The following is a 20,311-nucleotide window of genomic DNA, read 5'->3' on the forward strand; positions in this document are numbered from 1 at the left end:
ATCTCTAATTTTGACTTCACGATCACTGCGAAAACAGGCCGGTCATACACTTAGTATTCGTGGCTCGTACTTTGCAGAGGTTCTCCTCTAATTTGATATACAGGAAATCACCACGGGCGAGGAAAAACAACCAGTCAGAGACACAAGACGTGACTTACAAGATGTCAGTCATTTGTGATAAACTTGGGGGCAGACCATCAGGGCCTCATACTGACCTTTTACCTTGTTACCCCAGAAAAACACATTATTCTTAATGGAGTGTGACGCTTTCAGAATGGAAGTGGAGTGCTGGGATTCAAGTCTGGGAGAAGAGCTCGGCGTCTCTCTGGACGAGCTGAAGAAATGGATCGACGAAATGGTTGAGAAAAGCGAAGTGGTGCAGAAGAAGCGGGCTCAGGTCTCCGAGCTGACGCAGTTGGTGGAGCAGAAGGAGCAAGAGGAGGCCGCGACGGAGAAGCTCCTCAATGATGCCAACAAGTAGGCGAACGTGGCGCAGACATTTGTGCAAAGCAGGTTTTGCACGTGCTGAAGCTTTGTCTTCTTCCTCTTCAGGTCGCTGGTGGAGTGTGAAAAGCTGGTGAGGGAGACCTACCAGAAGAATGGCCTGGTGTATAAGAGCAGCTCAGAGGACGAAGAGGGCGGCGGGGGGCTGCCGTCCTCCGAGGTCATCGAGATAGATGATGATGACGACGACGACGACGTCATTGCTGTCGGCTGCGGTAAGTGCTTTTAAGTGTCCAAAATTGATGCCTCAAATGAGATACCTTGAACGTCCGCAATTTGATCTCAAATCATCCATCCATCCATCCATCCATCCATTTTCTGAGCCGCTTCTCCTCACTCGGGTCGCGGGCGTACTGGAGCCTATCCCAGCTGTCATCGGGCAGGAGGCGGGTTACACACTGAACTGGTTGCCAGCCAATCGCAGGGCACATAGAAACAAACAACCATTCGCACTCACAGTCATGCCTACGGGCAATTTAGAGTCTCCAATTAATGCATGTTTTTGGGATGTGGGAGGAAACCGGAGTGCCCGGAGAAAACCCACGCAGGCACGGGGAGAACATGCAAACTCCACACAGGCGGGGCTGGGGTTTGAACCCGGGTCCTCAGAACTGTGAGGCTGACGCTCTAACCAGTCGGCCACCGTGCCGCGATCTCAAATCATCTTTCTCCATTTAAGTGGAAATTCCATTAAGCCATTCTAGCCTCCCCTTAAAAAAACAATAAATGTTTGCAAAATGGTTATTTTTTAATAACGAAAGTGGCACTCTATAATATTGTGTATTTTACCAGCAGAAGTGGGTAGAGTAGCCAAATATTGTACTCAAGTAAGAGTACTGTTATTTTAGAATAATATGACTCAATTAAAAGTAAAAAGTAGTCATCCAAATATTTACTTGAGTAAGAAAGTACTCAAAGTAACTTGCAAGTAACTTCTGATTTTTTTATTAAAAATAAATAAATAAATCAGAGCATGACCATCAAATAAAATAATAAAAATTAATAATATATGGGAGTCGACACACACCTGCGACCATTTCAATTTTTAACTGCCCAAAAACCAACAATACATTCATTGGGCCCAACAGAAACATTATTTTATTTACTTAAATGACTTCATGAAGAAGCTGTTTGCTGACCAGACTTAGTGATTGTGTTTGCGTGTGCGATACCATAGAATAAGGCTAATGTTGCCATATCCACTGCCAAAACAACAATAGAAACCTCTGCATCTTACCTCAAAGTGTTTTCTCAAGTTAGAAGTGGGCTGAAAGTTCCAAGTTTGGGCAGTCACAATTCAAAAGGTGTTGTTTTTTCAAGTCTGTAAAGTTAATACACTTGCGCGGGTGTTTCCCCCCCCCCCCCCCAAAATGAGTCATTTTTATTGGTTCGCGAACGCTACATCAGCGGTCATGTGACTGCCTTATGTCGTTTGATTGGTGGACTTGAGTCAAAGTCAAACAATTTTTGATAATTGATGAATCATATAGAGACAATGTTTAAATTACTGCAATCATATTACTGGGCCCATGTTGCCCACTCCTTAGGGTCATATTAAGTGAAGGACAGGTCTTAAGGGGGCTAAGGAAATCTCAGCAATCCATTTGGCTTCCTTCAACCTGAATACAAGACGAGTTTATTGTTATCATGATTAACAAGTGATCACTTGTTTCTCTTCTTTTCTACATGTCAGTGGTCCCGCCACAGAATCCCTGCATTACTATCCAAGAGACAATGGTAAGGAGGACCATCAAAACCAGGGTCATAATATTTATGGATTGTCCATTACAGTTAGCTATTATTTCGTTTTGATGATGTTTTTTTTGTTTTTTGTTGTTAAACTCACTTAGTTTTACTAGTTTTAATTCGGTTCTAGAGTAGGTTTGTTAGTTTTTATTAGTTTTTATTTTTTTTAAAATGCTCCATTTTAGTTTAGTTTTTATTAGTCTGTTTTTATTGTTGAGAAAGAAAAAGGAAAAAATACAATCTAAAAAAATGGAATAACTTACTAACAGATGAACAACCATCCACAAATCAAATACAGGTACTGTAAAACAGTCCACAAAATTTGAAGCTGCGCCTTTTTCTTGGCTGCTTCCAGTGACGTAATTTCTAGGCGACACACAGTAAAAAAAATACAGTGCTCAAACAACTGTTTGACCTTCCTTGTTCCGTACGGCTGTACCAAAATAAATACATTTAAAATAAATGGACATGGCCTCAATGTCGGATAACGGTGATTTATGTGCTGTGCTGTTTAGGATACCTCCAGTGCACTCAAGAAAACTGCTGAACAGGTCAACAAATTGGTCCAAATAGTCACCAGGCCTTCTTCAGGGACCTCATTACCCAGATCGCCAACCCAGTCAGGTTAGCACACTGTCACACACGCACGGACACACACACACGCACGTACACGCATGGACGCACACACACAGTGCTTGATTTGCATCGTGCGTGTGTGTGTGTGTGTGTGTGATCTTCCCACCCTCAAGGTACTCACCCTGCACCGCCAGCCGTTATTGTATCTCAGATTCTCGCCAATCCTGTGGGCCACACCAGCCCCAAAAAGAGAGAAGATGAGCTCCGAGTGGGCATGAGCATTCTGGGGAAGAAACGCATGAAGACCTGGCACAAAGGCGCCCTCGTTGCCATCAACGCCATCGGTGTGTGACTCACACATTTATTTTGAATGAAAACATTCAAAGTTTAGGACTCACTCATTGTGTTGTTGTGTACATCTTCAGGCTCAAATACATTTAAATACAAAGTGAAGTTTGATAAAGGCAAGAGTCTGCTCTCTGGGAACCACGTGGCCTTCGATTACAACCCCACCCTGGAGAGTCTGTTCGTGGGGGCCCGCGTTGTGGCCAAGTACAAGGACAGCCACCAAATGTGGCTCTACGCTGGCATCGTGGCAGAGATGCCCACCACCAAGAATCAAATGAGGTGGGTAGACGAGGTCAAACAAAAGTCAAATGAGAGTGGATTTTTAAATGGTTGCCTGACGTCCTGTTTGTCTCGCAGGTTCTTGATCTTCTTCGACGATGGCTACGCTTCCTACGTGAACCTACCAGACCTCTTCCCTGTGTGCAGACCGAGTAAGGATCTTTTCTTTTCTTGATGGGCTTACACCATTGCACCTTAGTATTTTTCATATTCTTTTATTCTGCGCTCACACTTCAGATTGGGGGTTGGGAAATTTTGTCCTAATAGGTGCCATTTCATAGAGTCCTACTAGGACTACAGTAAATATTTAAAATATATACTACATTTGTGGGGCGGCACGGTGGCCGACTGGTTAGAGCGTCAGCCTCACAGTTCTGAGCACCCGGGTTCAATCCCCGGCCCCGCCTGTGTGGAGTTTGCATGTTCTCCCCGTGCCTGCGTGGGTTTTCTCCGGGCACTCCGGTTTCCTCCCACATCCCAAAAACATGCATGAATTGGAGACTCTAAATTGCCCGTAGGCATGACTGTGAGTGCGAATGGTTGTTTGTTCCTATGTGCCCTGCGATTGGGTGGCAACCAGTTCAGGGTTTACCCCGCCTCCTGCCCGATGACAGCTGGGATAGGCTCCAGCACGCCCGCGACCCTAGTGAGGAGAAGCGGCTCAGAAAATGGATGGATGGACTACATTTGTGGGTTAAATGTTTTGGAGTCTTTTATAACAGTTCCTTTGAGTTTTCTTTAACTCATTAATGGTACGGTGAAATTGTTTCACACATAATACTAAAATAAAAATAAAAAACAGCCATGAGTTTTTTCCATTACATGGACAAAACTCATGCCTGTTTTCTTCCCATATGGATAGATTACTATTGTTATTATTATTATTATTATTATTATTTTAAACCTGTCTTGTTCAGCTGCATGGCCTTGCAGAATGGTGGATCTGTATGCCTTTGTGCTGGAACAGTTTTGTTATCCAACAGGGGAGTTTGAAATACTCCCTCTGCTTATATTTAAATTTTTTTATTATTCTGATGTTTATTGAAAATGCAGCCGGACAGAAAAGGGTTTTAGGGGACAGACAGTGTGACAGAGTGGACAAGGGGTGAGAACCACAGCAGAATAGTGAGACAGTCTAGATATTTGAAGATTAGTAATATTACAACAGTCAAATAGTGTTATTATTTGTGGATGGGGACACCCGGTGAGGACATGCAATAACTAACCAAGAGAACAAGATAAGAGAGGACAGAAAATGAGCAAGGCAGTGCTACTGGCGAGTGATGCAGTGGGATTCTTTTTTAGTGTCTAAACATGTATAACATGTGTTGTTGTTAGTGATCCCAGCACAAGTAATTAAAGCCTATAGTGTGTCTTCGAACATATTAGTGAATGAACACCATATCACATGCATGTTAGTCAACTGGTGTACGGAGTTGCTGAGCCGGCACATCGAGGAAGGGTGAGCCCGACCCCTCCCACCGACAAGGAGGGGGGGCCGAGTCAGCGAGCAGGGGACGCCACAGACCCTCCCCAGGGTCCAGGGAGTTCCCAAGCCCGACCGAGACGCCCCTGACCAGTCCCAAAGGGAGGGGCACGGTCACCGGACCACTGCCCCCAAGTGTCTTCAGAATACTGTATGTCTGGTATGAGTACCAATTAAGTTTTATTCAATTGACAGTGAAACGTACGTGGGAGGACATCGAGGACACTTCGTGCCGAGACTTCATTGAGGAGTACATCACAGCATATCCCAGCAGGCCCATGGTGCTCCTCAAAGTGGGCCAGATCATCAAAACAGAGTGGGAGGGAACCTGGTGGAAGAGTAAAGTCGAGGAAGTGGATGGCAGTTTGGTCAAGATCCTTTTTCTGGTACAAAAAAACTCATTCAAATGAATTAACACTGTGAAAAAAATACAGTTGATATAAAAAATCCATATACCCCTGTTCAAATACCAGGTTTTTCCATCCATCCATCCATTTTCTGAGCCGCTTCTCCTCACTAGGGTCGCGGGCGTGCTGGAGCCTATCCCAGCTGTCATCGGGCAGGAGGCGGGGTACACCCTGAACTGGTTGCCAGCCAATCGCAGGGCACATAGAAACTAACAACCATTCGCACTCACAGTCATGCCTACGGGCAATTTAGAGTCTCCAATTCATGCATGTTTTTGGGATGTGGGAGGAAACCGGAGTGCCCGGAGAAAACCCACGCAGGCACGGGGAGAACATGCAAACTCCACACAGGCGGGGACGGGGATTGAACCCCGCACCTCAGAACTGTGAGGCTGACGCTCTAACCAGTCGGCCACCGTGCCGCCTACCAGGTTTTTGTTCTGTAAAAAAATGAAACAAGATAAATAATTTCAAAACATTTTCTACCATTAATGTGACTTATAACGTGTAAAACTCAATTGTAAGGAGGAGAGGTAAAATTAGATAACTGAGATCATGTGGTTGCACAAGTGTGCACACACTTTAACTGGGGTGTGGCTGCGTTCAGAATGAAACAATCACTTTTAAACTCTGTTCTAGCATGCTTTTGCTGACATTTTTGTAGTCGCTGCTCACACACAGCACAAGACATGGCCCGCAGAGAGTTTCCACAGCATCAGAGGGATCTCATTGTTCTAAGGTATCAGTCAGGACAAGTGTACAAAAGAATTTCTATTAAATATACCAAATAACACATTGAAGACAGTCGTCATCAAATGGGAAAAAAAAACACGGCACAACATTGACATTATCTAAAATTGATGAATAAATAAGAAAACTGCTCAGGGAGACTGCCAATAGGTCGACGGCCACATTGAAGGAGCTGCAAGTATTTGCTGATTGTGACATCTCCTGTATTCACTATGGGATAGGGTGGCAAGATGGAAGACTTACAAAGAAGACCATCCAAGCTCACCTACATTTAGCAAAAATGCACTTGAAATATCTATCTATATAATATTATTACTTTTGTCAATCAAGTTATTTCTGTGACCACTGTGTGTTTTTTTTTTTTTTTTTTTCCATTAACAGAGGGGTGCCAACAATTTTGTCCATGTGTGTACAACACACTATATGTGGAAATGTTTTAAAATGATTTATCTGGCTGATTTTTTTAACATCACAAAAACTTGGGATTTGAACAGGGGTGTGTAGACCTTTTACATCCACTGTATATTGTTAAGTGATTTGGACAAAGAGTCACTCTCGTTTACTGTGCATTAGGATGATAAGAGGAGTGAGTGGATCTACAGAGGCTCCACCAGGTTGGAACCAATGTTCAACTTGAAGATGACCACCGCCAACACCCAGGAGAAGAAGCTGGCTGGCCAGCTGAGAACACGACCCAATATGGGTAACACCAATTTACATACACTCACCTGCCTCTTCATAGGGCCCACTAGGGCTGGGCGATTATGGAAAAAATAATAGTAAAAATTACTTTGATTGATATTGAAATCACTATTAATAAAGATGATTATTGATTTAAAAAATGTATTTATTCAACTACTAAAACATACTTAAATAACTTAAAATGACTACCAGAAAATAATCCAGTAACAAGTAAAATAATGATATCCAAATGAAAAAATAATAATAAACAAGTAAAATAATAATACAGTACCGGTCAAAAGTTTTTAAACACCTCAGTTTTTCGGAGCTTTTTTTAAAATTGAAAGTTACGCAGTTTAATTTCTCATTTTACTCAGAAATGAAAGCACAGAACAAATAAACTACTCAAGTTGCAACAGATAACATGCAATCGATCTATAAACAAAATTGTATTCTAAGCCTTCAGCTCATTAAAGTAGCCACCGTTGGCGGATACTAGAGGGGAACACACTCATTGTATATCTAAAACGGAAATTTAATTCGTCAAAATGTTTTTCCCAACTCTGTTGTGGAAATTCCCATAATTGTGTGGCTATCCATTGGACTTCAACTTCTTGACTTTCAATTTTAAAGAAAACAAAAATATAGGTTTTGTTCTAAAACTTTTAACATAAAGATTATGTTTATAGATTGAACTTTATGCATTTTAACATGTCACCATTTTTCTCACTAAATAAATATACTTCCAAAGGTGCTATTGACCTGAAATTTTCACCAGATGTTGGAAACAACCCAAGTAATCCATAAATAGAAAGAAAGTAGAACAAATAAGCTCAGAAATTAAGTTGTGTGTAAAAATGGGAAATGACAGGGGAAAGGTATTGAAAAGGTGGAAAAAGGAGGTGCAAAAAGGCATGTAAAGCCAAGACAACACCTAAAATCTATCAGTAATCAAATAGCCCTCCACCTCTTTGTCAGTGCAAATGAATATCAGCTGGTTCAGTCCTAATTGATGGCCTACAAAATGATCTCATTGCCAAGGTGTGAGTAAAGACACATGATGGGTAAGAGCAGAGAGCTGTCTCAAGACCATCGCAAACTAATTGTTGCAAAACATAACGATGGTATTGGTTACAGGCGCATAGCTAAGCTTCGGAACGTTCCAGTGAGCACGGTTGGGGCCATAATACGTAAGTGGAAAGCCAATCGTACCACTATAAATTTGCCTTGATCAGGTGCTCCTTGCAAGATTTTTGACAGAGGAGTGCAAAGAATAATCAGAAGAGTTGTCCAAGAGCCAACGACTAACTGTGGAGAGCTTGAAAAAGACCTGGAATTAGCAGGTACTGTTGTCAGAGGGAAAACAGTGAGTAATGCACTTCGCCTCCATGGACTGTATGCACGCTCACCACGCAAGACCCCATTGCTGGAAAAAAAAAAAAAAGCATTTCAAAGATCGTTTAAAAATTGCTGAACGATTGGACAAGCCAGTTAAATACTGGGAGAATATTAGTCGGGTCTGATGAGAGCAAAATTTAACTGTTTGGATGCCGTAATGCAAACCACGTTTGGAGGAGAAATGGCACTGCACATCACCCTAAAAACACCATACCAACAGTGAAGTTTGGAGGTGAGAACATGATGGTGTGGTGCTGCTTTTCGGGAAATGATACTGGTAAACTTCACATTATTGAAGGAAGGATGAATGGGCAAATGTACAGAGACATTTTTGACAAAAATCTGCTGCCATCTACGACGATGATGAAAATGAAGCGAGGATGGACATTTCAGCAGGATCATGATCCAAAGATACTGCCAAAGAAACTCTCAATTGGTTTCAAAGAAAAAAAAAAATAAAGCTACTAGAATGGCCCAGCCAATCACCTGACTTGAATCCAATCAAAAAGCTATGGAAAGAACTGAAAGTCAAGGTCCACAAAAGAAGCCCACGGAACCTTCAAGATTTGAAGACTGCTTGTGTGGAGGATTGGGCCAAAATCACACCAGAGCAATGCATGAGATTAGTTTCTCCATACAGGAGACGTCTTGAAACTGTCATTGAAAACAAAGGCTTTTGTACAAAGTATTAAATAAATACCAGTTGGCGTGTTCAATTATTTTTCCCTGTGTCATTTCACATTATTAAACAACCTAATTTCTGATCTTATTTGCACTACTTTCTTTGTATGTATGGATTACTTGGGTTGTTCCCAACATCTGGTAAAATTTTCATGTCACTAACAGCTTTGGAAATATATTTAGAGAGAAAAATGAAGTGTTAAATACTCATTTCAGCCGATATACAGGGGGTACGAAAAGTATTCAGACTCCCTTAAATTTTTCTCTCTCTGCTATATTGCAGCCATTTGCTAAAATAATTTAAGTTAATTTTTTCCCTCATTCATTAATGTACACACAGGACCCCATATTGACAGAAAAAAAACCAGATTGTTGAAACTTTTGCAGCTTTATTAAAAAAGAAAAACTGAAATATCACACTGCCATAAGGATTCAGACCCTTTGCTGTGGCACTCATATATTTACCTCGGGTGCTGTCCATTTCTTGTGATCATCCTTGAGATGGTTCTACACCTTCATTGGAGTGCAGCTGTGTTTGATTATACTGATTGGATTTGATTAGGAAAGCCACATACCTGATATATAAGACCTTACAGCTCACAGTGCATGTCAGAGCAAATGAGAATCATGAGGTCAAAGGAACTGCCTGAAGAGCTCAGAGACAAATTATTAGCAATAGCAATTTTATTACCCTTTCAGTGACGGATATTTGAACACAGACGAGGGAGCAACACGTGGACAGATAATTAAACAATACTCAGAGCCATGTATTCTTTTTCCTTTGCGAAGACTACTTTTACTGCGGCTCACTGAGGTGTTCTGACTGGTATGTCTTTATTATACTACACTCAGGTGGCAACGGTGCACACACTAGAAGGACCAGCACAATGTCCATTGAATTGAAAGAAAAAAATGTGACTAATAAAAGGTTTAAATCTTTACATTCTATTTAATTATGTAATTACGCCCAGAGTTAGCTGAGATAGGTACCAACACGCCCGCGACCCTAGTGAGGATAAGCGGTACGGAAAATGGATGGATGGATGGACTATGTTTTTATTGAGTGCAGTATTTTAGAGTGCTCTTTTCCTTATTTAAAAACACATGACAACATTACATTGTTTTTTGGGGGGCAACTGGAAAGATCAATGGTATTTCTATTCATTTCAGTGATGAAAGATGATTTGAGTTCCGAATGTGGCCACTGAATCAACTCGTATCTCAAGGCACCACCATACTACAATAATACTATGACTGTCACGATTGAATCTTTTTAGAATCGATTATCCTATAGGTATTTTGTTGAGTACTCGAGTATTCGCCCCCCCCAATTTTTTTTTTTTACGAATAGCATGCATTTTATTCTCATTTCTGAGGGCTGTATGTCTTTCCTTAAACTGCATATATTGGTACTGAGTGTATGGTCTAAACTCTGTCCAGGATTTGAGACAACAAAATCAGCCTTTGCTAAACGGTTACCATTCGTGATTAGCATTTGCGCGTTAGCGATTATCATTTTAGATTCAAAAAAACAAAATGAAAAAATGCTAAATACCTTTCAGCTCACTCATTTTATATTTACATTACACATATAATAGTGTCTTAAAAGTTACTTACAGATGCTCTTCTGTCGTTTTTAAAAAAAATATTTTTTGATCAATGGCCCAACAGTGCGTCCGCCGTCTGCAGTAAATGTCCATTTGAAACATTGGTTCCGGCGGCGCAAACATGGTTCCCGGCTGAAGTTTAGCTTTCTTTTTTTCTTTTTTTGGTCCCGGCGGAGCTTCGAGGCAGAAATTCTGCATCGACCTATTTTTGAAGTCGACTTAGTCAAGTTATTCGATTGTTGTTGTTTTTTAAAAATGTATTTTACTTTTCCTTTCTAGCCCTAAATAATAGATTTGGTATTTGTAATTATACTATTCCACTCCAACTCAACCAACAATAATAAAGATTTTGCTCAATGAATACTTATCAGACAGTTCCATTCAAAATTGTGCATTTATTTTTAAAACAAACACTTTTAATACAGCTCCTGCATTAGGTCTCAAGATTGTACATCGTTTTTTTGTGTGTATAGTATTTACTCTAATGTTATTTGGACAAGAAAGTCAAACCTTTAAATTCATTAAAATCTGTGTTAACAGAATTTCACATTTGAATGGTTTGCTGCTTGTTTTGGTCTGTAGGTGCATTGAGGAGTAAGGGCCCTGTTGTCCAGTACACCAGCGATGGTCATGTTGGCGCCTCTCCCATTGGAGCACCTCCAATTGGACCCCCTCCCATTGGAGCCTCTCCCGTTAAGCCTGCACTCCCTCAGGGTGTGCTGCCACCTCAAATCCAACAGCCACCAACCACCCCACCAAGCAGTCATCTCACTCAATCATCACGTGCTGAGTATGTGATGTTTTGAACTATTAAGAAATAACTCTTAACAATATATAATATGTTTTCCCTCTCTGTGTGCCATAGAAGCAACAAACATCAGATGGCCAAGAAGAGTACTTCTCCTTTTGTTCCAGGTGTAGGCGGCACTCATGCCTCCAAAGTCATGCAGTCTCTCGCTTCCAGCCCCGGCAACGTGCCAAGGTGAATTTCCCACCTCACAATAATCAGCAATAAGTAGTACTGGAGCAGTGAGCTAACAAGAATGTGTCTTTTACGTCTCTTTTTGTGGCGAAAGAATGATCAGTCCCGCAGTGAGTGCCAGCCCGGCTCAGTTGCAACCCAGACAGGTGACCGCTCCCGCCACCCCGCCCATAATGGCCCACCCAGTGGCCACCATCCCACACCAGCCTTCGTACCGTGCCCCGACCGACCGCATCTTCTACATGGAGCACATCTGCCAGCCGGCTTGTTTGAACCGCGTGCGGCCGGCAAAGCGGGACATGCACAGGGGAAAGAACCCTCTCCTCATACCGCTGCTGTACGACTTCAGACGCATGACGGGGCGGCGCAAAGTCAACCGCAAGGTGAGCACCGGCGTATCCTTTCCATGTTTGACGAGCAATGCTGGGCTATGTTTCTCAAATAGTGGTCAACCCTCTTAGAGAGGCGTTGTCCCAAGTAGTCGCAGGGTGCATCGCTCATGTAAGACCTCCTGCACAACGAAGCCTCTCTGTTTTTATTTTTTCTCACTGGGGAAAAAAGCAGATATTAGATGTTGATGTATTGTTTACCCACAGACATTAAATTGTTAATTAAGTAGGTCTCTGTTTGTTAACCAAAACAGCAGCTACTTCTGAGGCAAGTAAACAATCTCTCAGATGAATCAGTTTAGTGATGGACAATTAGCCTTTCAATAGACTCCTACATGTGATTGTTCCACAGTCTTGTGTCCAACGTTGTTTATGTTCCTCTCAGTCTGCCTTGTTTCTTGCCATGGCTCTGCATTTCTCCATAATAGTTTTTGTTTAAACCCCATTTTCACTTGACATAAATTGTAATGCTATTCGTGGGGGGATAGAGACTGAACCCTACCGAGAATTATGAAAAATTATGAAAGGGCTCAAAATTGCGACCAATATGCATATGCGACCCTTTTTTCAGTGTGCGCGAATAAAATATCATCTGGTTGCATTTGCGCAAGTGCCTGTTTTAATGCTCCCTCTAACACAGTCTCACCATATAAAACATGGTGGTGGAAACTTTTTCATTGCTTTAGTCAATCTCCTCCACCTGCTCTCCTGTTCTGAAGAGGGCGGTCTCGTTATTAACGGCCGTAACGGCCGCGTGCGCTCCGCCCCCTCTCCATGACTGAGCGCGAGCCCCGTGTAGCACAGTGGTCCCCTCCTTCATCGGGCGAGGAGGTGCCCGATGAAGGGCGCAGATGATACTGGTACCCACTCAGATTCATAATGACATTTTTCCGTCCCCTCCACTTTTTAATCACCACCTCTTCCTGAAGTCTGATCTAAAACTCTGTAAGGCAAACAAATTTTACAAGCCCGACATGGAATTCATGCTATCTGCTTCTCACTTAAAAAACTAGCCGTATAGTTATGTTTTGTTGCACGTTTTTCAGGCTGAGAAGTGTTGAGCGTACACAACTCTGGCCTTATGTGTCGTGAGCTTTATAAATTCCGACTTCAATGGAAATTGTACACACTGTCACCGTACCGTGTCATTAGTCTCCCCACATTGTAAAATTGTGTTTGCTCAACTTAAAACTAAGTAACAATTTACACATATTTGTAACTTTATCTCTACTGAGCTAGATAAGTCTTGTGGCATGTACTCAACACTAGCTGAATTGAAATGCCTTCAAAATATCTGTGGAAATAGTTACATCTTTTTTTTTTTTAAACTTTGAGCCAACACTTATTTAAAATGTGAATTTCATGTACACTTTACATAATTATATTTATTGATGTCAATATATTGTTCAAACTAAAATTCATACACAAATGTTAAAATAAAACGTATTCTGCAATTGGCATAAAGTTTTGGCAGGTGATTGACATTCCAGCCAAATAAGTTTCATCATGCATGACTAGTGCTGATGAGGTGGCATTTTGTACACAATTCATTATAGTTTAGCCATGATTTCAAATACAAATTATCCAATGTTTTTTTTGTTCTTCATATAACTATGGTATGCCAATTAAGACAACTATTCATCAGCATGCATGGCCATGCAGTACCTCCCAAAAAAAGGGTGCAACCAAATCATGTGCAAATCGTGTGCTGCGACCAACTGAAAAAGTTGGTCGCACCAGTGCTACCAGTGCAAATGTTAGTGTAGATAGCAAATATATTTGTATAGCAAATAATTAAGATACAGGGGGACCTAAGCGGTTTTGTCCAACCCTTGATTTATTAAGTGGTGTGTAACTACTAAACATGTCTTAATTCTTCCCACTGTAGATGACCTTCCATGTGATCTACAAAGCCCCGTGCGGCCTCTGCCTACGTAACATGACCGAGATCCAGCGCTACCTCTTCCAGACGACCTGTGACTTCATCTTCTTGGAAATGTTCTGTCTTGACCCCTACGTGCTGGTGGACCGCAATTTCCAGCCGCTGAGGCCCTTCTATTACATCCTAGACATCACTGGAGGAAACGAAGACATCCCGCTCTCCTGCGTCAACGAGATTGATTCAACGCCGCCCCCTCAAGTTGCCTACAGTAAGAACAGAATGTATACAGTTAATGATTTATTGATTCAGCCTTAAGGTTGACGAATGTAATGAGAATGGAGAGACGACTCTTCTCCCCCTTTTCAAGGCAAAGAACGCATTCCTGAAGACGGAGTGTATATCAACACAAGTCCAGACTTCCTGGTTGGGTGTGATTGCACTGATGGCTGTCAGGACAAGTAAGTCAAGCTGCATCCCATCCATCCATCTTCTTTACTGCTAAAGTTCGGGGTATTGAATCTTAGCTCCTTCCTTCCTGTGTGGAGTTTGCATGTTATTCCTGTGCTTGTGTGGGTTTTCTCGGGGTACTACAGCTTACTGCCACATTCCTAAAAGATGCATATTAGATTCATTAAAGACTCTAAATTGTCCTTACGCACATTGTATATTTAAATACAAGACACATCGTTTTAGAAATCGACAGCTTATGCTAACAGTCAATGGAAACCCTAATGATGGTCTAGCTAACATTAGTAATAGATCACAGGAAGAATTTACCTTCAACTAACATTAATATTCACACACAAATCCCGTAGCAACACATACAGACAATATAACAATACTCCACAGGCATATATTCTTCATAATCTGTGAAAAACGACTAATAACATTTTATTGGGACTTTCTTCTTCTACTCTTTTTTTTCTTTTTAGCTTCCTGTAACTATGCAGCTCCGTGCATGCATCGCACCACACAGCAGGAACAGCAGATACAGTCATGGCTTTGTATAAAAAAAGACACAAACAATTTTTTCCCTCTGACTGTCTGACATGAAGTCAGACTAAAGTTTTCCTGTTTTAGGTCAATTATGATTACCAACATTATTTACATTTGCTAGCCATGGCTGTATTTATTATTATTTATTGTTTTATTATTTCACATTTTTTATATATTATTATTTTACTTGTTACTAATTTGTTTGCAGATTGTTCTTTTAAGTTATATATATTATATATTGAGTTTTGGTAGTTAAATAAATACCAAGTTTTGACCAGAATACAAGGAGAAAATCCAGATAAGCACGGGGAAACATGTAAACACCACACAGGAAGGTTTGACACTGAAACGTCAAACTTTTGAGGCAGACGTGCAAGCCACTAGTCCATTGTGCTGCTCAAGCTATATGCCTGTTGTCGAGCAAGTTTTGTGTTTTAGGAGTCTTTGCGTCTTCCTTCCAGGTCCAAATGTTCTTGCCACCAGTTGACACTACAGGCTACTGGTTGCACTCCGGGTGGACAGATAAACCCAAATGCCGGATTTCTGAACAAGCGCTTAGAGGAGTGCCTCCCCACAGGGTCAGAAATTTGAACTTGACTGGACAGAATGGCACCACATAACATAATAACGCACTTGCTCTTTTTTTCCCCTACTGCTCAGTATCTACGAGTGTAATAAGCGGTGCAAGTGTTGCTCTCAAATGTGCACCAACCGGTTGGTGCAGCATGGCCTGCAGGTGCGTCTTCAGCTCTTCAAGACCCAGAACAAAGGCTGGGGCATCCGCTGCTTGGACGACGTGGCCAAGGGCTCATTTGTCTGTATCTACGCCGGTACGTCAATCACTTCCTGGTTTCACACCTGTAGTGGAGAATGAAGAGTATATATACACAAGGCTTGTTATTACTCCAAAGTCTCTGGTTGACTTCTAATTTCTGAAAGAAAAAACATTTACATATTAAATATTTCAGGCTGCAACTGTCACTATCACGAAAACCTTTATAGACATAGCTACAGGCGTAACGTACATTTTAAACAACATACAATAACCGTGCTAAGACTAAGAGGAATTAACCACTGTATAACAAAACTAAATAAAACTAATTCAAGCAAAAATACTCGCACTTTGAAGATGACTGAGACACGTTTTTTCTTTTTGGATGCAATACACATTTTCACTGTTAAGTCTTAAGACTGTTTGTTAGCAGCCACACCTAAATTAGTAGGTTATATTTGCTTGAGAGGTGAGTCTCTTCACATACTAACCACAGCTCACTTTCCGGTGTACATTCCAACGACTGAGCAACCAGCAAAGACACAAGTGTACTGCTTTCCGACATCGCAACAAGTTGCACTTCCAGTTCAAGTTGATTCTGGAGCCCTTCTGTGGTAACACCACAATAAAAACAAGAAAGCGGTCCTTCAGATGATTACTGAGCTGAAGTCTCATGAGATTTGCTTGATGACATTTGGGGCATTCGACTCCTTCCAGGTAAAATCCTAACGGATGACTTTGCTGACAAAGAAGGCTTGGAGATGGGTGATGAATATTTTGCTAACCTGGACCACATTGAGAGCGTGGAGAACTTCAAGGAAGGCTACGAGAGTGAGGCTCACTGCTCGGACAGCGAGGGCAGCGGTGTGGACATGACCAGGTTAAAAATCCAACCGTCTGCCTTAGTGACAAACTCCTTTGGACGGCAGGGCAAAAAGGGTGAGTCTCAGTCGGAATAAGTACAGAAGTCTTTCTTTGTTTCGCTAACTCGTTCGTTCTTCTTCACACCCACAGCTGGAAGCTCAAGGTCATCCGAGGAAAGCAACGACGAGGAAGAGAAAGAATCGAAGAGTGACGAGAGCGACAGTTCGGACGACACATTTGTCAAGGACACCTACTTCAGCAGCAGCTCTGTGTGGAGGAGTTACACCACACGTGGGCAGGCTAAAGGCCATAAGGAAGGTGAGCTTGCTAAGTTAAGTGAAGGATGCAGAATGGGTTACAAAATTACACCATTATGCCCCATCATTTACTTTTGTAGATTTTCTAAAGGCCCTTTTCCACTGCATGGTAACTACTTAGCATGCCAAGACTGATGAGTCAAACTCTGGACGGTAAACCTCGGCTATTCGCAGTTCCCCCTAGTGCCAGTGTTTTCTGGGTAACAAAACAAAAGGAACACAATAAAAGGGAAATTTGAACACTTCAGGGTATTCTTACTTCCACACGGCTCCTCTCCAGGTCTTATTATCGTAGTTTCGTCTGGTCTGATTAAAGTCATCCTGAAAGATCAACATTTCTCTCATTAACGCTTTCCTCCTTCCTCAGGGAGTCAAGACAGTAAAGATGGGAATCTTGCCGCGTCCAAAGGCGACGAAAAGTCGCTGCCTGTGCCAGAGGAGACAGGAAAAAGCAAAGTGGCCTCCTGGCTCACCAGCCAGGGAATTAAGAAGGCGAGTCTAGAAAAAGAAAATGATGATGATGCTCAGTTTTAAATCATTATTGATTTAGCAATGTTTTATTACTGAGCTCATAGGACTGCACTGCATCATACTGATAGTTTCTAATACATGCCTTAAGTTACATGAGACAGGTCGAAGTAATTTGCAATTCCAGGGTTGTAATTCCATTGCATGGCATCATAATTAATAATAATAATATATTTTGTTATTATTTCGTCCCTCTCATGTAGCTGGACGAGGTACTGAAGATCTTAGTATGATTGCAATTCTGATGCAGTTTTGCACTACAAACTACAAGCACACTAAGGGATGCACCGATACCACGTTGTTTGTCTTTTTTGACCTGCAATTGACTGGAAACCAGTCCAAGGTGTACATTTACTCTCGCTCAAAGTCAGCAGGAAAAGGAATAGTGTGCCTTGATTTTGATGTTTTGAATCCTGAATCTTTCTGTTTCTATCGCAGGACTCTGGAGACAATAAGAGGTGCGTCAAACACTCGCTACCTCTAATCAAACATATCAGTCAAACAGCGCGAGTCAAAGCTAACATCCACTTTTTAACTCGCAGCCAAGTGAAGCCCGACACGGCAAAGAAGCAGGACGTGACGACGCTCTCAGACAGCGACGATGTCCAAACCATCAGCTCAGGTTCTGATGACAACAAAGAGAAAGAGAAAGCCACCCCGGGTGAGAAGAGAGAAAAAATGCCAGCGTCTTTCTTATGTGCTTCTAACTTTACCCGTTTCACCCTCCTTCCTCAGGTGTGGTTAAGAAGCAGGTGGCTGTGAAATCCACTCGCGGCATCGCTCTGAAGACCGGTCACGGCATGATGGTGAAGACGGGCGCGCCTGGAGGCGGGGCGTCCCAGGGCGGGCTGGGAGGGAAGTCGGGGCAGCAGGGACAGACGGGCATGGGCGGGGAGAGTGGTCCCAGAAACACCCGACAATTCTTTGACGGCGAAGAGTCGTGTTACATCATTGACGCAAAGCTGGAGGGAAACCTCGGCCGCTACCTCAACGTAAGTGTGCTCTGCAAATTGTTTTGCTTCTTCATGAATGTGTGCTCACTAACAATGTCTATCCTCTCTTTTGTGTTACAGCACAGTTGCAGTCCCAATCTCTTTGTCCAAAACGTCTTTGTGGACACGCATGACTTGAGGTTCCCGTGGGTGGCTTTTTTTGCCAGCAAGTAAGTTTGACACTCAACGGTTGTGGGCAAACTGTCGTGCTCAAGGGTTGTAATGATGTGACATTAGTTCTGCATTTATTTGGAAGCTGTTTTTTTTATTACACGCTCATCATCACCTTGTGTTCTTGTAATGGTGCAGGCGCATCCGGGCCGGCACGGAGCTTACATGGGACTACAACTATGAGGTGGGCAGCGTGGAGGGTAAAGTGCTGCTGTGCTGCTGCGGCTCCACCGAGTGTAGAGGAAGATTGCTGTGAGCTGCCGCCTGACTGCTCCTTTGAAACAAAACAAAAAGCTGTAATGTTTTCTTTTAAGTTCGAATTTTATGACAGCTATTTTCCGTTTTTTTTTTCTTTTATGCATTCATTTCATTTCATCCAAAGAACGTTGGTTTGCATTTGAATAAAATGTCATTTTCTTTAAGGAAAACACCGCTCCAGTCTGAAATGTATTAGATTTTCTTACAACTTCAGGGGAAGGAGGAAGTGCTGCGTGATTGGTAGATTATTTTTTTTTTAATTGATTTTCTTAAGTGGCTTATGTAGTTTACAGTGCATCATCGTGGATGTGCGCAACTTTTTCTCACAAAATGGCTGTGAACAGAGAGGGACAGGTTTTCCATTAAACTTAATTTTCATTGTATTATAAGTAGATATTATGCTGTTAAAAATATGTATTGGTCAAGCTGCCACAAAGCTCCCTTTTTAAAAAAAAAAAAAATTTTTTTTTAATTTTTTTTATAAATTAACTGCACGCAGATAATATATGGAAGCTTGCTGACAGTGTTAGCATTTAATGAGCACATGGTGGTCCTTAGCAACATGATTCGGTTATCAAGCTGACTGTATAGTGTTTAACAAATATAGTCAACATTTCTGAAAATGATAATGAAAATAGAATATACATGACCAAAATTACTAGTTTTATCAAATAACGTGGACAGTAAAGCCATGTAAAAATAGGTAGTATAATTAAATCACTTATTACACTGTAGTTAGCAGAGCAGTGTGTGGGACATGCTAAAATCATGTACATAAATCAAAAGTACAAAATGAAGGAAATGCCTTTTTAGTGACTTAGTGTACTACATTGCTGTGAAAATGTATTGGCCCATTGAACTTAAAATGCTGTTTTTAAATGATTTCATTAAGGAAAAAAAAATATTCAAAGTTACCTGGCCCTGTATGTAAAAGTTATTACCCCCCCTTGTTAAATCATGAATTAATTGTGGCAAATTACAATTTTTGGTGAATTTTCACTGATCACACCCAAGTCTGATTACCTTTAGACCTATTCAATCAAGAAATTACTTAAACAGAATCTGTCCTGACAAAATCAAGGCAGACAAAAGATCTAAAAAAGCTGCAAGAAAATGACATGATCCAGAGAAATTCAGGAACAGTCGAGAAATATCGTAATTGATCTCTATCAGTCTGGAGAGGGTTACAAAAGCTATTTCTAAAGCTTTAGGATTCCAGCGAACCATAGGGAGAGCCATTATCCTCGCATGGAGAAAACATGGAGGAAAGGTGAACCTTCCCAGGAGTGGCCGGCCTACAAAGATTACCCCAAAAGCACAGCAACAACACATCCAGTAGGTCACATAGGAACCCAGGACAACATCTAAAGAACTGCAGGCCTTGCTTGCCTCAGTTAAGGTCAGTGTTCATGACATAGCAATAAGGAAGACTGGGCAAGAATGGCAAAAACCACTGCTGACCAAAAAGAACATAAAGGCTCCTCTTTTGCAACAAAAAAAAACCCAAACAAACAAAAAACATCGTCTGAGTGATTCCCAAGACTTTGGGGAGAATATTATATGAACTGACTAGTTGAATGTTGAGCTTTTTGGAAAGTGTGTGTTTCATTAGATCTGGTGTAAATGTAGCAGAGCATTTCAGATAAAGAACATCATAGCAACAAACGTGGTGGTAGTGTGATGGTCTTGGGCTGCTT

General features: G+C 41.6%; 1 protein-coding gene across 1 annotated transcript; it reads left to right on the forward strand.

The window, feature by feature from the left end:
- Positions 1–238: 238 nt before the first annotated feature.
- On the forward strand, positions 239–18,784 carry setdb1b (SET domain bifurcated histone lysine methyltransferase 1b). The gene is made up of 24 exons (XM_061777083.1): positions 239–477; positions 553–719; positions 2,198–2,241; positions 2,766–2,874; positions 3,000–3,170; positions 3,252–3,453; positions 3,532–3,605; positions 5,135–5,325; positions 6,670–6,799; positions 11,046–11,253; positions 11,329–11,445; positions 11,540–11,828; positions 13,723–13,984; positions 14,084–14,174; positions 15,174–15,290; positions 15,373–15,542; positions 16,202–16,423; positions 16,499–16,666; positions 17,033–17,157; positions 17,632–17,651; positions 17,736–17,854; positions 17,929–18,185; positions 18,267–18,355; positions 18,495–18,784. Exons 1-24 carry the CDS (start codon positions 254–256, stop codon positions 18,610–18,612), a joined length of 3,684 nt encoding a protein of 1,227 aa, XP_061633067.1. The 5' UTR covers positions 239–253; the 3' UTR covers positions 18,613–18,784.
- The last annotated feature ends 1,527 nt before the right edge of the window (positions 18,785–20,311 follow it).

This window comes from Phyllopteryx taeniolatus, chromosome 6 (genome assembly GCF_024500385.1).
Source record: "Phyllopteryx taeniolatus isolate TA_2022b chromosome 6, UOR_Ptae_1.2, whole genome shotgun sequence".
Classification (NCBI taxonomy): Eukaryota; Metazoa; Chordata; class Actinopteri; order Syngnathiformes; family Syngnathidae; genus Phyllopteryx; species Phyllopteryx taeniolatus.